At 48.0% G+C, this 17,453-nt stretch overlaps 1 protein-coding gene across 4 annotated transcripts in view; it reads left to right on the forward strand.

Moving 5' to 3' along the window:
• The first annotated feature begins 1,815 nt into the window (after nucleotides 1-1,815).
• DPYD (dihydropyrimidine dehydrogenase) overlaps nucleotides 1,816-17,453 on the forward strand; it is a 351,367-nt gene continuing 335,729 nt past the window's right edge. For all 4 annotated transcript variants that reach the window (XM_036344651.1, XM_036344652.1, XM_036344654.1 and 1 more), the window contains exon 1: nucleotides 1,816-1,967. In XM_036344651.1, the coding sequence (XP_036200544.1) occupies nucleotides 1,929-1,967 (39 nt within the window). In that variant the 5' untranslated portion in view covers nucleotides 1,816-1,928. The remainder of the gene's footprint in view (nucleotides 1,968-17,453) is intronic.

Genomic DNA, 17,453 nt, shown 5'->3' on the forward strand with positions numbered 1-17,453 from the left:
AGAAGAAGAAGAATCACAGAAGCCATAGATGGATAGGCAATGTCTGACTCTTGAGACCTTGGACACCTGTACCCATAGAACGACTGAAGTATGGATTCCTAACAGAAGGTTTGTATTAGCAAAAGGGCATGAGTGGATATCTCTGGAGCTTAGGAAATTGACATTGAAGCTTTCTGGTTAAATTGGAGAAGGAATCATACATATGTTACAATTATATATTATGTTAAAGCTATGCATTATATATGTGCATATACATATAGTGTATATTCTTTTATTCTTCATAGACAGGTAGATAAATCTCCAAGAGGATATAGATGACTTTGGAGGCAAGGTATGGTTACCTAGGAAGTCATGGGTAGTGTTTGTGATTGACTTGGTTTACCTGCTAAAGAGCAACTGAAGTTCTAAATGAACTGCGTGGTGCCTAGAGGGCCTGAGGGTCTACTGTGTTCATTCAACCACCAGGTATTCTTGGTCTCGCACGTTTCAGTTCTGGATGAGGAACTTAATATCCAGCAGACAGCCAAGCCAGACATGGGCCCTCACTTCCTGGAGCCCGCATTCTAAACGGGAGCCAGACGTAAACAAGCCTCCCTCAGATAAACATGACGATACCATCCGACAGGGCTGTGAATTTCAAATGGACAGAGACAGGCGAGGCTCATTTTGTGGGTGGTGGGATGGGTCTGGGAAGGCTTCTCTGAGAACTCGAGGGTGAGTGGATGTGGCGAGTCCTCCAGGGGGAGGACAGGTGCCCAGCGAGACAAATGCCTGGAGGATGGGAAGACAGATTACCTTGCGTTTGGAACAGAACCAGTCAGGGCAGCAGTGGCCAGGCCCTTGGTGAGGCGGGGAGGGTGCGGGGCCAGGTTATTCGCAGCTCACCTGGCATTGGTCTAAGTGGGGCAGGAAAAGAGAGGTCTGGAGAACAGGTGTCCTCATATACAGGTGAATCTTTTCTGGATTGAGGCCATCTCCAAAAGAAACCGCTTCCCTACCCCAAGCAAGCTCTGGAACCAAACTTAAGGTGCACCTCTTCCAAAGAGCTTAATGTTGTAGAAGAATTCTTGTTGAAGTGTCACCGGAATGGATTGTTCTGCAAAAATACAACCTAGACTTTGTAGCACCTGCAGCCCTTACCACTACCTGCCCTTCTGGCCACGGAATTGCTGCTCCCAGGGCTCCGGGGCCCGCCTTTGCCCAGGGAGTGTCCCCAGGGGTCCCCATCTCCCCGAAGACCCGACCCGGCCTTCTCCAGGGTCCAGGGCCCTGCCCGCCCCTCTGCGTGATGGAGGGAGGAACCTTTACTACCTCGTCCCAGATGAGCTCCTAAAATGCAACTTGTGCACCTCGCGGGGCCTGGGGCGGGGGCCTGCGGGAGGAGAGACAAGGAGCCAGGCTGCCACTCAGAGCGCCCGCTGCTTTTACCCCGAATACTGTGGGTCGGTCACCTCTGGGCCCCGCCCACCGAGCTCAGCCCTTAACTGCAAAGGGCAGCCCCTGAACCCGCGCTCTCTCCCGCCCTTCCTTTCGCCGCGGAAGGGAAACCAGCGGTCGGGCTGGGGGCGGGGAGGCGGGAAGCGGACGACGGGTCCCGGCGCGCGCAGGGTGACCCCAGCTCCCCGCACCGAGCCGCGCCCGCGAGTCTCCCGGCAGCGCGAAGCCCCGCCCAGGGGCGTGTCCCCTGTTAGCCCCGCCCTAGGCTGCCATCCCGCGGCCAATCTGGGGCGCGTCCTCTCGTGTTATTCCCCGCCCCTGGGCGTGTCCGCCTGCCCGCCCCGCCCCCGCCCGCGGGCGTCACGGCCGGCCCCGCCCCCGCGCCGCTGGCCCCGGGCTTCCTCTTTCCCGGTCGCCGCACTCGGCTGCACTCGAGCCCGAGGACGCGAGCGGAGGGTCTGTCTCCAGAGTCCCCACCGGCACACGCAGCCATGGCCCCCGTGCTCAGCAAGGACGCGCCGGACATCGAGGTATGGACTGCGCGCTGGCTCCCGGGGCCGGGAGAGGGTCCCGGGGGGTCCCCGCGGGTGGGAGCCGGGCAGGCCCTCGGCCACCCCTGCGCCCCGGGAGGAGCGGGAGCCGCGGGGACCTGGCCTCCGCGCGCGGTGTGCGTGGCGGCCGAGGAGTCCCGGGCGTGGAGCGGGCGCCCTTGGAGCGGGACAGGGTGGGGGAAGGTCAGGAAGCCCGTCCTGACCTGAGTGGCGCGGCTGAAGGGGCGCAAGAGTTGCAGGCAGACAGGGGGCTCTGCAGGCCCGCGGCGCCCGGTTCCCGCAGGTCCCCGCTCCGCCTGCTCGCCCCCCACCTGCGCTCGGGACACCTGCCTGCTGCCCCCACCTGCGGGGTCTGCAGCTGAGGAATCGGCCAGGCGCGGTGCCTGCGGGACAGCTGTGTGCGCGGCTGTGGCCGTCCCGCTGGCCAGAGCGCAGCTCGGGGACAGCTTAGCATCGCCGAGAGCCTGAGAAATGCCAGGGAGCCGGCTTTCTCCCCTGTGAGCAGTTTTTGCTCTCCTCTTGCTTTCCTCTGTTTTCTGTAAAAATGTCATCTTTCTTTCTGAATATAAAGTCCCACCTGACGTGGCCATTTCCCGCGAGTTCTCCCCGGGCCCCTATGCGTGCTGTGAGAAAGACTTAATTGTAAACAGCACCTGAGGGCACACACTCACCCAGGGCAGCATTTCTGAGCCGCGAGGCACTGCTGTTTAGTTTATGCTGGGTTTTGTTTGAGGCTTTTCTTTATGTGAGTCTGATAAGACCTGTTTGCTCACGTGTGTGTGTGTGTGTGTGTGTGTGTGTTCTTTAGAAATGACAACAATGTCCTTTCGTCCGCTTTCAGTGGCTTAAGTAAAAGTTTGAAACCACCTGTTTGCAGAGTAGCTGCTTTTGCCACGCTTTGTCTCTGCTGTTGATGGAAGGAACTTGTTATTCTGATTGGAGAGTGGCCGTAGTGTGTTCTCCAGACTCCATACACTGGTTTGAAAATTCCACTTTAGTAACAAGCGCCCAAGTACATCTTGTTGGCTTCTTCAGTTGATTTAGTAGTAATTTCTCTCGCAGATAATTTACTTGTTCCTATGGGTCAATAGGATATATGTAACCCAACCCCTGTGTATGTGCCCAAAGGGTAAAAGGCGGGGTTTACATTCTGGTTCTTTTTGTCCTTGTTACTTTGACCTAACCGCCCCCCACCCCCACCCCCTGCGCAACAATAGCAAAGTCCCTCAGTATCCAGTGCTGATTTCAGAAATAGGGGTGCCAGAGGGCAGCTGGCTTTGGCCTTTGGATTTCATAATGGTATGTTTTCTGCCTAACTGATTTCTTTCTCAGTCTCTCTTATATTTGTCTTTGAAATCAGTTCTTAGCCACTTCACACTAAGGAAAAGATGCCAGTGACACTGATGTGACTGGCTTAATGTATATTGTTTCAGCTGAGACCCTGTTAGAAGTCAGAGCCCTCACACTGGCCTCCACCTGACTTTAAGTCTATGCAGCCGGCCTGCCCGACATTCCTTGTAATCTAGAATAGTGGTTTTGCAGCATTTATGTCGTTCAGATGTGCAACACACTTGAATCAGTAACCTCTCTGCTCATACACCTGCCTTTTCCCTCAAAGTAAAGCTGTGATGCGGGAGCTAGAGGACCATGAAAGACTGAAATCCATCCTTCAAATACAGTGCAGTGAAGAAAAATACCTTAAGCCTCGAGCAGTGGTCGGCAAACTGCGGCCTCTTGAGTGTGGCTCTTCCACAGAATACCACGTGCAGTGCGATTGGAACTTCTTGACCACAGTCAAGGGGCCAAAAAGCCGCATGTGGCTCGAGAGCCGCAGTGTGCCGACCACTGACCTAGAGGAACATGGTCCAGCTTAGATGTCTCAGTTGTCCTATTGACTTACCACACGAGTTCACTTTTGTTTGAAGAATTCGAATGAATTAGGAAGACTTGGTGTTCGATCCAGTTCCAGTGCACACATTGGGTTTATAAACCCGTGGCCTAGAGTTCCATCTGACTGTGACCACCGCCGTAGTCTCCAATATATGGAGAAGCGAATCATCTTGAAAAAAATTTTTTTTTTCATTTTTTTTTTTCCAAACGGTAAACAAGTTCCCTTGATAAATGTGAACAGAACAGAAGGTGTTGGTGACAACCTGCTATAACAGTGATTTAATCCCCCCCCCCACCCCCAAGCTACCTACGGACCCTCAGGTCTCATCAACGCAGTCAAGACGCATCCTTGTTTCGGAGGTGAAAGACGTTGCTCCGGGTGGTCCCTCCGTGATTTCCAGCCTCCATCCAACATCCCATCAGGGTGGAAAGGTTGGGAGCATGAAAAGCAACCAGAAGGACGCCAGACCCAAGACTGGAATGTCCCTGAGCAGGAAGATGGGCCCAGCGAGGGTGCATGAGAAGGCCACAGAGACCAGGCACCGGGACTGCGCTCATACACTCGGCGGTGGTTGCCGTTGCGGTCATGGGCGAGGAGGCATGAGCAGGCAGGTTTATTCGCAGTCACGTCAGCTGACTGCCTGGGGTTGAGGTATTCCACCCTCCTTTTTCCTGTGACTTTAGGCAAGTTTCTCAATTGCATAATATGCTGAGTAAGAAAGAAAGGAGGTAATTAGCCAACAACAGTCCACACCTTGTCAGGAAAAAGGACAGACCTGTTAGAAAGTAAAAGTACAGAAACCTATCAGGAAAGTCAGTGCCAATCAAATAATTAATATTCTGAAGTTCACCAACAGTAGCTGTTCTTGTCTTCTGAAAGTTCGCTGGCTCTGTGGACTCGCTCTTTGAATGCAGCTGAGCGGGGTCCAGGGTGACTTTGAGCACAGAGTCTCCTGGAAGGTTCAGAGGCCTCCAGGCTTCCCACCCGCCTGCCTCCATCACTTCCCCTGACGTCAGCAGGGCCTTCACGGTACTTGATGCCGTTTGGGTTGGTGGTGAGTGTGGTATCAGCACCTTGAAAAGCAAGTCAGAACGATTTTGGAAGCGTTTGCCTTTGTTCGTTGTCTTGTTTCCCTCCCCCTGACATGGGTAATCGAGGACAGGCTACAGAAGTGCAGTGAGCCCTGGCCGGGTAGCTCTGTTGATTGGAGCATCGTCCCCTTAAGTCAGTGGTTCTCAACCTTGGCTGCACATTGGAATCACCTGGGAATCTTTTTAAAATCCTGATTTCTGGGCCTCATCCTTCGGAAATTCTGTTTCTTTGTTACTAATGTTGTGGCCTCACCCCATAACAAAGAAAGAATTTCCGGAGGATGAGGCCCAGAAATCAGGATTTTAAAAAGATTCCCAGGTGATTCTAATGTGCAGCCAAGGTTGAGAACCACTGCCTTAAGTCAAGGTTTTCAGCTTTGATCTCCAGTCAGGGCACATAACAACAAATAGATGTTTCTTTCTTTCTCTCTAAAATCAATAAAAATGTAAAAAAATAAATGAAAGTGTATGCTTTTACATTTTGGTAAACATTTACAACCCAGCTGAATTGCTACCTCCTCCTCCACTGCTCCCACAATCACAGGTCACGGTCCAGCCCTTGAATTTTATGAGTGAGTTAGTGAGGGGCTGTAAACTCATTTCAAGTTGACCCTGAATGAAGAGGGAGGGATTTCAGCCCATTGTCCACAAAATCACAGTGCATTTCCAGTCAAATAAAAGCAGTTCCGAATGGCCTATCTTACGGATTCTAATCATTGGGCAAGATAATCGAGAATTTTCCGTGTTTATTAAGAAAATGAGATAAAATGATAGATTTGGAAAATGGGACTGTGATGGAAACAACTTGGGGAACGTCAGTTTTAAGGAGCATTTGACAAAAGGAAAGACCGTGAGTTACAAATGGGTAGAGATGGCGGGAGATTGTTTCAGAATACCCTTTTGTCAGAACTGCCTTTGCCCCAGGGAGGCTAGCGGGTTCTGGATCCAAAGGGGCCAATAGGATTGAACTTTGCAAGAGCCGTGGTTCTTGGTTTACCTGCCCTTGTGAAGTGTTTATTCCTGTACAAGTAACAGCCTTGTCTTCTTTTATCGGCGAGGCACCGGGGAGCTATGGAAATGCTATCTTGACTTGCGAAGGCTTTTACTTCTTTATTTTTAATTTTAAAACTTCAAACCTGTTTTGTGAGTTTCGGTTGCCCTCCCTACGTTAAGCTGCCCCAGGGATCACGCTGAAGGTACATTTCCTTTCTAAGGAATTCAGCTGGGCAGGAGAAACGTATCTGATGGTGTGATCTGGAGAGTTACCTCGTTCCAGGGATATCGTTGTGGCTGTAAGGGACTTCACATTTCTGTAGTCAAGCATGGTCAGATATATATTTCAATCCAGTTAAAACATTCTACCTGCTATATATGAGTTCAGATGGCTGGGTTTAGTAGTTTAATTAAAAGCCATGAGATTAATGACTAGAGATGAATCTATCACTAGGGAGGTTTTTAGCTTGAATCGGCTTCATCTTCATCAGAGCAGGTAGTAATTGTAAAAATGTGCTGGGATTCAGTAGCCTCCTTTCTTACCTTTTGGAAGAAAAGGCCGGTTTTGGAGAGCTGAACATTTACAGTAAGGAATTCCTAAAAGTTCCAAGAAGATCTAGATTCAGAATGCTGAGGTAACGGCAAGACCTTTAGGCAGTCCTGTCTTTCCTTAACTATTTGAATACAGCATTTTTACCAAATCTGGACATGAGCTGGCAAACGACCCAAGAACTGAAAAATAGACGTTCCAGTAAGGTAAACATGGCTGGTCTCCGTGGGAGAACTCTCACAATTAGCACAATCTTACATTAAAAATTAGAAGCCCTAAAATTAAAGACCATGAGACTGAACAAATTTAAGTAATAAAATAATAATTAAAAAGAGAATCAGAGAGTAGATGTGGAGCAGGCATTCGTGGGCTGAAGAGCAGATTGAAAAGTAATATTTTATTTTTCTGCCTCAGCCACATGGACACAGCGACCAATACGGGCCCCAAACCTTTAGTCCTTAAAGCTGTAAGGACAGTTCTTCGTCATCTCTGCTCTGCTTTAATTCAGAAACATTGAACGCGGCATTCTAAGATTATGCGTTTATCTATAATCGGGATGTTAATTTTCAGAGGTGACTTGTTTACCTTCTGAACTTCATTTGCTCTTAATCCTCCGTGTCAAAGCAGGAGGTGTTCTTGGCCTCGAACATCAGGAGTGTGGGTGTTCACAGATACCCTGGAGCCAGGTACACGAGGGAGATAACGCTTAATAGGATTATGCCTTCCCTGTGGTTTAGAATACTTACAGCTTCCGTAATTAAAATGTCATACCAGCAGGTACGAAACATCTGCACTCACTTCAACGTATAGCTTTCCTCTTAGACCGAACAGACAGACATCTATGGATGGTAGCAACTCGGGACTTTTGTAGAAAGTTATTTATTTTGTATTGCACGGCATCAAGTTCTAGTCCATGGATTACAAAAAGCATTGCATTAAAACAGGCCTGGGTTCAAATCCTGACTCAATTATTTTATTTATTTTTTAAATCCTCAAGGACATGCTTTGAGAGAGGAAGACAGAGAGATGAGAAATGAGAGAGAGAGAGAGAGAGAGAGAGAGAGAGAGAGAGATGTGAAAGAGAAACAGCCACCAGTTGCCTTCCAGACATTCCCTGATCGAACCCTAACCTGGGCATGTGCCCAGACCAGGAACAGAACCAGTCGAACAGCAACTTTTCAGTGCAAGGATGACACTCAGCCAACGGAGCCGCTCGGGCCAGGACTGGCTCTGTTTTTCGTTTGTGTGAGTGTGGCCAGCGCTTACCTGGCTGTCGCTTCTCCCTCTCTCCTTGGGGTGTAGTTTTAACGGTTTGCTGCAGTAGCTGAACACCAGAGGGTGGCGATTTGGGAGAGACCTGGAGGTGAGGGGCCGGCGGGGGGCTCCGCAGAGAGTGGTGGGTAATAAAACACGGCGAGGCGGGGCACCATCTGTATAAATCAGGCCTGGGGTTGACATGTAATTTTGCGTGGGTCCCCTGAGAAGTGGCCCTCGGGGCTTCATTATTGATGAAGAGATTTTTCTTCAAAGTGGCCCAGTGAGCAGTGCCTCCAGGGGACACTCATAAGCACTCAGAATATCAATTTCCAAGCACCTGGGAGGTAGGGACACAGGCTGTCACTTTAATTATTATGATCGAGGCAGAGGACAGACAGTGCGAATGCTATTACACAACCAAAGCTGAAATTCTCAAAGAAATAACATTATTAGAAGCCGGTGCCAAAAATTTGTTATCTAAATGAGAGTTCCGAACGAGCTTGGTGTTTGTTTCTTTCTTGGTGCAAAATGGGTTGATCTCCAACTCCCTCCCCTTCCCAGATGAAAAAAATTATTCATGAGCAAATACAGTGTGTGCAGGCGCGCTTAGACGTCTAGAAAAACTTTCTTTGAAGCTAATATGCTCGCTTAGAGAGACCAAAGCTTAGTCCATTCTGTACCAAAACATAGTGAGTTGGTGTTTTGTTGTTTTTAATAATCGTGTAGGTATTTCTTTTCAGGAAAGGACAGCTCCACATCCCTTCTAAATATCACTGAGAATGCCAAGAAATAATTTTCACTAAAGCGCTGGTTCTGATCTAGCCCCAGGACCAGTGAGAAAACCACCAGAAGAATCAATCCACTGCGGCAGAGCAGCAGGGTCGGGGTCGGCGCTGGGTGAACCCTGTGCCCCAGGATATTAGATGGGGATCACCCTGTGCAGACAAGCGCATGCCAACTGCTCCTTCACTCTAATCTCCAGTAATTGAGGTGCCGCGAAAGGGTGTAGGTGTCTTTTTCCAGGGACACGTGGTGGGCTGTCCTGGCTGAGATGGGTGGAGTGTAAGTCAGGTGTCAGACCGGGCTGGCAGATGAGAGTTAAGGCGGGGATGTGGCCCTGTACATTGGCAGCGTGTTTGCCCCCGCCGCCTTACTTAAAAACATGGTTCCAGATGTGGCTCAGTTGCTTGAGCAGCATCCCATGCACCCAGCGGTCGCTGGTTCAGTTCCAGGTCTGGGCACATGTGGGCTCAGTCCCCAGTAGCGGGGGAAGCAGGAGGCAGCTGATCAATGGTTCTCTCTCATTGACATTTCTCTCTCTCCCTTCCTCTCTCTCTCTGAAATCAATAAAGACATATTTAAACATAAACACATACATAAAAACACGGTCCAGCCCTACAGAGCTGTCTCTTTCAGAAACGATCAGGCCGAGGGCATAGAAGGGTTGGAGCAGTGTGATTGAAGTCAGCAGTGACCTGGAGATTAACACCTACGCGGATGAGCCCCGCTTACGGGGCTGTGGATTCAGACATCAAAATACATGACATGAAGATGGGAGTCCAGGAAGGATAGGAGTGGGCGGGCCTTCGGCCGTGACCTCAGCTCCCACCGTGTGCCTTCACAGTTTTCTCCGTCTGGCGTTTCCCGTTCACATCTCCCGGGAGTCCTGCACGGGTGGGAGTGGAGCGAGGCCTGAGAGGCTTCTGGTGCCCGGGCCAGATGGTGGCAGTGGACAGAGGTGATGACAGACTGTCAGTCATTTTCTGTCATGGTGTCATTGAGCAGCCCTGCCCTTTGCCAGGCTCCTTTGACTCTAAGGACAGATTCTGTCCTCTCTGTAGAAAGCAGGAAGAAGGAAAGGCAGAGTGGACTGCGAGACTTGAACTGGTCGTGGGGTTCTCTGCCTTCCTGTTTTGTTCCCTTTAACTTCTCCCATTTGGACGTGAGCTATAAACTGCTTAGCTGGGCTCCTTGACGCAAGGGCATTTTTCTTTGGCATCCAACGTACATAAGGGACTGTGATGGGCTGGGAGAGCAAGCATGGCCCACGGTCAAGGCAACAGTTCACATTTGACGATTAACAAAAATGCCATTACAAGGGTGTGAGCTACACTGGACTTCTATTCGCCTAACCCTTGCCCCCTTTGCCTCTTCAGTCCTAGACCATTTGGCATGAATTATGCTAAAATGGCAAAGACGTAGAGGTATGTATTCCATAATTATAATTTGTACTACAATACTCCAAAGATACCCATTGGCCCACTTCTCAGTAAATCTGGAAATAAAATGCATCAGGAACCTATGTGAATATTTGGTTTTGTAACTTAAAAATCTATACCTCCATGAAAACCTATGGCTCATCAGGGGTGGGGAGCCTTTTTTCTGCCAAGGGCCATTTGGATAGTTATAACGTCATTTGTGCGTGTGGGCCATACAGAATTACCAACTTAAAAATTAGCCTGCTCTATTTGGTCAGACATGTAGGGAGCCCCCCTAAGGCTGTGGCAGGCCAGAACAAGTGATTCCTTGGGCCTTATTTGGCCTGAGGGCTGGACGCTCCCTACCCCTGGCTTAGATGGTAGAATGTTTGGGCTTGTTGACTCACCTTTTGGGTCAACTTTTCTGGGAAGACTGAGTTTCACTGACTGGTTATGCAAGTTTTCACGCGATTACTCAAGCTCGCCAGTGCCTTTGTGCACCATGGAAACCAGTTGATTGACGTGAAACTTGGAGTTCCTTCCATCCTTGTGAAGGGATCGCCACTGAAATGCCGGATCACCTTGCCGCCCCATGAATCCTGCGAGATAATCTCGGAGTCGTCCCATGGTTTAATAATGGCATCTTTAAATGTTGTTGACTTTTTATTAGTATAATGGATGCTCAAAGTAACAATGAATTATTATGGAGGGCTTTTCGGGAAAAGCGATGGTGTTCATCACTGCTCTTCCCAGGGAGGTGCTGCGGAATGCCTCCTTGGGTGTTGGGGGGAGGGGGATGCTCCGTGGTTGCTGGTTGCTGTTGGGTGGTTAGGTGAGCACGTCCTCCATGCAGAGGTTAAGCCCTAGAAAGGTGGAGGTGGGAAGAGGACCTCACAACCGCCTCTCTACTGCCATTGGAGCTGGGTCCCGAACACCATTGTGTAGTCTCCACCCGTCTCCATCTTTTTCCAATTTGTACTAGCAGGACTCCAAATTTTATTTATTTAGCATCATATTTTTTGGTCATTTTTCTTTTTGTCTGTGGCCATTTGCCTTGCAGTTTTGGGAAAGTACAGTTTTGTTTTGTTTTTAAAGGCTATTTGGATCTCTGGGTTCCTCTAGTGTACTTTGAAAATAAAAGACAATGAATTTTATTTTAGAAAATAAAAGACAGTGAATTTTAAGATAATGCCTGCACATGTTTTTAAGGACTAATTTAAAGAAGATACCATTATTCCTAAACATGTTGCTGTGTTTAGGACAGGATTAATTTAATAGGCACAGAGCATTTTCCACGGCCTCACCCATGTTCGGTGTTGCTTTCCAAGACTGCTATGTTTTGCCTGTTTCACAATTCTGGTTTTAGCTGAAGCTCTACTTTGGAACTGACACATGCATTGTGAGAGACATGTACATATGCATTTAAAACTTTCCATGTGCTTCATCCAGTGTGTAAGAGTGGATGACTCAAATACTTGAGCTATTTATTATCCTGCTTTTATAGGAGGATTGAACTTCAATTAACACCTTTTTAACTTTTTCCAATAAAATATAGTACTCTTGATATAACAAATGTTCAAGGCAAAAGAAATCTGACCCCAGCCAGGTGGCTCAGTTGGTTGAGAGTCATCCCGTACACCAAAAAGGTTGCGGGTTCGATCCCGGGTCAGGGCGAGTAGGAGAGGCAACCAATGTATGTATGTATCTCTCTCTCTCTCTTTCTCCCCCCAACTCTCCTTCCTCTTTCTAAAATCAATAAAATAATCCTCCATTGAGGATTAAAAAAGAAAAGAAATCTGAGCTCTATTGTTAAACACATTGTTTCTAGCCCGTTAGGTTCTCACTGTACTTCATCGTAAATACAGGAGATGTGTCCATCACCAGCCTTTGCCTCTGTCAATTGGAGCGAGTGTGTGACGAGCAGGAATGGAGCCCAGAGTTAAGCCTGTTGGGTAATTACGCAGCAACCTTGTTAATTCCCATCAGTCTTCCATTAAGGCAGACTCTTCCGTGCCAGCACAATAACCTTAATTATAACTAATATCTGTCATCCTCGAGAAAGATGCTCGTACCTTCGAACACATTCAGGTGCCAGGACAGCTGACAGACGGTCTGTGGACCCGTCCAGCGCCAGGAAGCGCCTTTTATCAAACACCTGGGAGTTATTACAGTTGTTTCTCCCCAAACGGAGCATAATAGCGATTGTTTCCTAGCGGCGTGCCCTGCTTCAGACAAGTCGTCAGAGGGAATGGGCTCTGGTTAGCAGGCGCCTTTTACAAAATAGTCTACGAATAAAATAATAAAAGAAACCTCCCTAGACACTGAATGCTGCTAATTTGGGGAAATTATTACTCATTACACAGCGATGCCACTGCTTAAAATGTATTTTCCGTATGAATCTGCACAGTGACAGCTGAAGTGTGAGGAGCTTTGTGCGGAAGGTGACGGCGACAATTTACTCATCTCGAGATGAAGAGTATCTCCATGGCAATGGAAAACGCATAATGCTTCAAGGATTCTTTCAAATGTAGGGATCATGCAGCCTTTCTGGGGGAAATAAAAGAAATCTAGCTGTATCCAACACCTCTCCGAAACCCTGAACTTCTGACCTGTCATTGCCTCTCTCTCATTACTCATCCAGTTCCCGATTTCTGCTCCGTTTCTGCTTTTATATGTGGCTTCCAGTCAGAATTAGGGTCAGAGGCAATATGAAATAATGAATAACTCAAAATATTTGAAGGTATTTGGGACTTATTTTATAGTAGTATTTTTTTATAAAAAAATATTTTTATTGATTTCAAAGAGGAAGGGAGAGAGAGAGTTAGGAACATCAATGATGAGAGAGAATCATGGATGGGCTGCCTCCTGCACACCCCCTACGGGGGCTCAAACCTGCAACCTGGGCATGTGCTGGGACTGGGGATCGAACTGTGCATGAACTCCTGGTTCATAGGTCGGTGCTCGACCACTGGCCCACATCAGCTGGGCTGGAGTAGTAGTTTTGAATGAATTTGGTGATGCAGTGGAGTCAGGAGACATGGTCCTCACCTTGATGGCCTTTCGCTTGGGTTGTCCTTTCACCTTATGAGGTCTGTTGGTCAATGGACCTCGCTTCTGGCTCTGGCACTGAGAAGGTGCAGTTCAATCCAGTGCAAACTTCCTTTATATTCTGTTCTGTACGAGGTACTGAAGATCCTGAGGTTTGTCCTAGGCAATCATTATACTCAATAAGCTCCCAGTCTAGTGGAACAGACAGGCACATAAGCAGAACATATTAGACAAGCGTGGGTTTCACTCAAATCCATGATCTAATCATGCATGTGAAATTTTTTTATGAATCGAAAGTGTTAAGTATGTAATTTCTGTTCTAATGGAAGTAGTGTTACTTGACATTTCTGAGTTGTGAACTCTATTTTTGATACCAGAGCATCTGTGGTTTCTTCACAATTAAGGGAAAAAATCTTAGCTTTTCAGATAAGATGTCTGGATTTAATTCAAATCCAACAATTGAAAGGCACTTGAAACAGCTCTATTTCGCTGTCAAAATTTTTTTTAGCCTATATGTCATTTGTAAGATGCCACCGACGTTCAAGTGCAGTGCCAGGAAGAACGGAACACTCTTTTTCCCTAAGCTCGTTCTACATTCCAACTTTTATTTTCGGTGGTTACCACTCCCCAGTAATCACACATTGTTGACACGAGAGGTACTTCACCAGGAACAGTCATTGTCCTCAACTCCTGCTAGAGCTTTCTTATCGGTGATTCCAAGTGCCGCCTCTTTCTCTTCCTTTAAACCAACAGCTGATAACCAAGGTGTGCCAGGCGGTTGTCAGACCCTGTGGCGGAGAGAGAGGTGACAGACCTTTAAAGTCTGACTTCAGGTCTTGTCTACGTAGTTGTCAGCCCCAAAGCAAAACTCGTTTCATTATTTACATGGACTAGTCAGCAGCCCCTGAGTTACATGCATTAAAATAAATATGAAGCTAATGTTACCGCTGCCCGTGGAGAAAGGGTCGTGATTTATAGTGTAGAGTCTGAGTCGGGAGAGCTGGTTGGAATCTCTGGCATGTTCTCGACAGGTGACTCAGCCTCCTGGTAATTTTGTTTCCTTCTCTGGAATCTGGTGATAATACTAAGGGCCTCATGGGCTTGTGATGAGGAAAACCCTTCAGAAAGGTGCCCGGCGTACTGGTAGCCCCCATCATAAATAGTCGTTCAGTGGAGGAACTTTTAGGGCAGTGGTTCTCAACCTTCTGGCCCTTTAAACACAGTTCCTCATGTTGTGGTGACCCCCAACCATAAATTATTTTCGTTGCTACTTCATAACTGTCATGTGGCTACTGTTATGAATCGTCGTGTAAATATCTGATATGCAGGATGGTCTTAGGTGACCCCTGTGAAAGGGTCGTTCGACTGCCAAAGGGGTCATGACCCACAGGTTGAGAACCGCTGTTTTAGGGGGGGAAAAAAAAACGTGTCAATGTGTTATTTTCAAATCAGGGGCACTAGGAAATTTTGAGGGAGAGTTGAACTGTTGTCTTGTTTGGAATACACAGCAGGCTGAGAGCCAGCCTTGAAAGGAATAGGATGCTGATGGCAGTGGCGCACCTGAGAAGTCGGAGGGTGCCACCTAACGCGGCCTGGCGGGAGGGCTTTCACACAGTGCAGCTTGAAGGGGAGGGTTACATGCGGGGGATGGCTGTGCGAAGTTTCCGGCAAACAGTTTACCAAGGACCCGTGGGCGCATTTTTATTCGCATCCTTGTGCCATATTGTAAAAGACTCACGTCTGTTCAGAGGGAGCACCCCATCAGCAGCCGATCAATGCAGATGAAAATGAATCTTTTTTTTTTTTTTCCTGTGCTGGCCCGACAACATTTCCATTGATCATTTTCTGAAATGAGTAATTTTTGGGTTAGGATTTTTTGACATCTTGATGGATTTCAAGAAAAATACTAACTTATGCTGATGTGATTTCCCATTTGTCTTTCAAGTACAGGAGCCAAATGCTCTCATTTTGACACTTAGATGCACCCTGGCTCGGAGCGTGTTCCCTTGTGGCGTGGCCTGTCAGTGCTTCCCACACCTGGTTGGCCACCGGAATCATCTTGGGCACTGCGTGCACCAGATTACGAGGCATATTATTAAAAAAAATGAATGGAAGTGGCTGAAACAAGACAGTAATTGATTTCTTCTGGTGTAAAGGAGTCCAGAGACACCTGGTACAGGGCATGCAGCCCTTTTCTTACCCACAGACTTCTGTCTTGCCACTCAGGTCCCCTCAAATCTGTCTCAGTTCACCTGGGAAGTTAGAGCCCCTAAAGGAGGAAAGGAAGGAACAGAGGCGTGCACCCCTTGCTTTAATGCGACTCCCCCAAACCCCCCTTAAGTACAGCTCACTGGCTGGAGCTTAATGAAGATAAACGTGAGTGGAGAGGTCACTGCTGACATTTTGGAGAATGTCTTTGCTGCTTGTCTAGGTGCCTTACAAAGTTAAGCTGCGGGAGGGAGGGAGTCACCATTAAACCGGCTCTCTTGTCCCTGCTCCCGTGCAGCCGCAGGTGCAGTGACGGGGAATGCGCCCCCTCTCGGGCCCATTGATTCGCTGGAAGTAGTCACAGAGCTCAGGACCGTGCCTCCCGGTTACAGATGATCGCGGTGGAAACTAGCTTAGACCCAACAAAGAGCGAAGGCATCTGGGTCACAAATCAGCAGGAACCAGGCACACATTCCAGTGTCCTCTCTCCATGGACTGATGGGGGACATGCTTGATTCCCCCGGTGACGCTGCGTGACACCGTGTGATGCGTCGCCAGCTGGGCAGGCTGAGCCAGGCCCCAGTGTCCAGGGCTTTCACTGGGCCTCGGCCGTGTAGGCATAGGGTGCTGCAGCCTCGACTCAGGGCCTCAGGCTCCAGGCCAGCAGAGAGCGAGCAGATGCTCATCTGCAGTCCCACTGTGCGCTCCAACTGCCTGCTCCAGCCGGTCCGGCAGAGCCCGGGCCTCGGCACACAAACCCTCGGGCAGGCAGGCACTCCCAGCTCAGCGTCCTGGAGCAGGTCCTGGGCCCTTCTGGCCACAGGCCTGGGAGGGCCTGCGGGATGTAAGCAGCTCGTGCCGGCTGCCTCAGCCTGTGTCCTGCACCCGCTTCCACCTGCAGCAACCACAGAAACAAAATCTGCGAAGCAGGGGCTGTTGGGCAACCAAAGGTAGTTACGGCCGCGAGAAGGTAAACTGGTAGGAAACCATTTGGGCCCAGCAGCGTTTAATTATGACCGTAGTAAAGGGCGTTGTTTCTCTACATCTCCCTTGAGGTTTCAGCGGAAATCGTTTGAAGTGAGGTACTTGTGCCCCGAAGTTGGAATTGCGGGGCCATGTTTGGTAGACAAGGGAGGTACCTTGATCTGACTTCATGCTGCATGTTTTCACACGGTAATAGCACTTGTAAAGGGCCATGATGGCGGCAGGTGCTCAAAGGGCATTCATTGTGAATACAAGGTCTTGGTGTGGCGAACACACAACCCAGTGAGCACAGGATGGGTTGTAAAGGGTGTCCCAAAATTCACGCAAGATTTGAATTATGCATGAGCATTAACAACAACAACAAAATAAAAGCCTCATTTTACTTGGTTTATTGAATCAGATTCTAATATCTGTGGCCCTTTGATTTCAATCCCTTCAATTTGATCAGCATTACCAAGGACCAGTGATGGCCCAGGAGCAAGGACAAGGAAGACCAATGAAGACCACGGCTTTGCATATGTGCCAGCAAAGCCGTGGAGGCCATTTACCCGATGTGCTATTCCATACATAACCCTATACTGTATATTTTATGAATCAATAAAAAATTTACAATTTTTAATTATAAACCTGTGTTTCCTATCAAAATTACTTTTTGTGTGAATTTTGGGACACCCTTTACAATCCTGTGCCTGAAACCTGTATAATTTTGTTAACTAGTGTCAACCCAATAAATTCAATAAAAAGGAAAAATATATAAAAAAATAGAATCCCCTAAAAAGAGAATAGAAGATTTCACCATTAAGAGAAGAAAAGTGGCTTAAATAGTAGTTAATACCTGAGTTTTACATTTTTAAAAATATACACAGAATCATAACTTTCTAATAGAACGAATCTTATTTCAGATATAGATTTGATTTCTCCTTCTTTTAGAAGCGTCCCCTGATACCAGGAGCATTTCCCCACATCAGTCAATACCCCTTTAAGTGTGATTTTCATAGGTACGTCTATTACTCCACTGCAGACAAACCATAACTGAGCTTTTGTCTTCCTGCCGTGGACTTTCCAGCTTTTTGTTATAAGTGACAAATTATGTTCCCTTAAAAATATTTCTTGAAGGATTTCCCTGTTATTTTAAAGATTTCAACAGAAGCAATTAAAACAAAACAAAACCAAACAAAACACAAAAACATATCCTTCAAATCGAGCCCTTCCCAGATTCACCTCTGGCTGACCCCCGCATTCCTC

The sequence above is a fragment of the Myotis myotis genome, unplaced genomic scaffold (genome assembly GCF_014108235.1).
Source record: "Myotis myotis isolate mMyoMyo1 unplaced genomic scaffold, mMyoMyo1.p scaffold_m19_p_18, whole genome shotgun sequence".
Lineage (NCBI taxonomy): Eukaryota > Metazoa > Chordata > Mammalia > Chiroptera > Vespertilionidae > Myotis > Myotis myotis.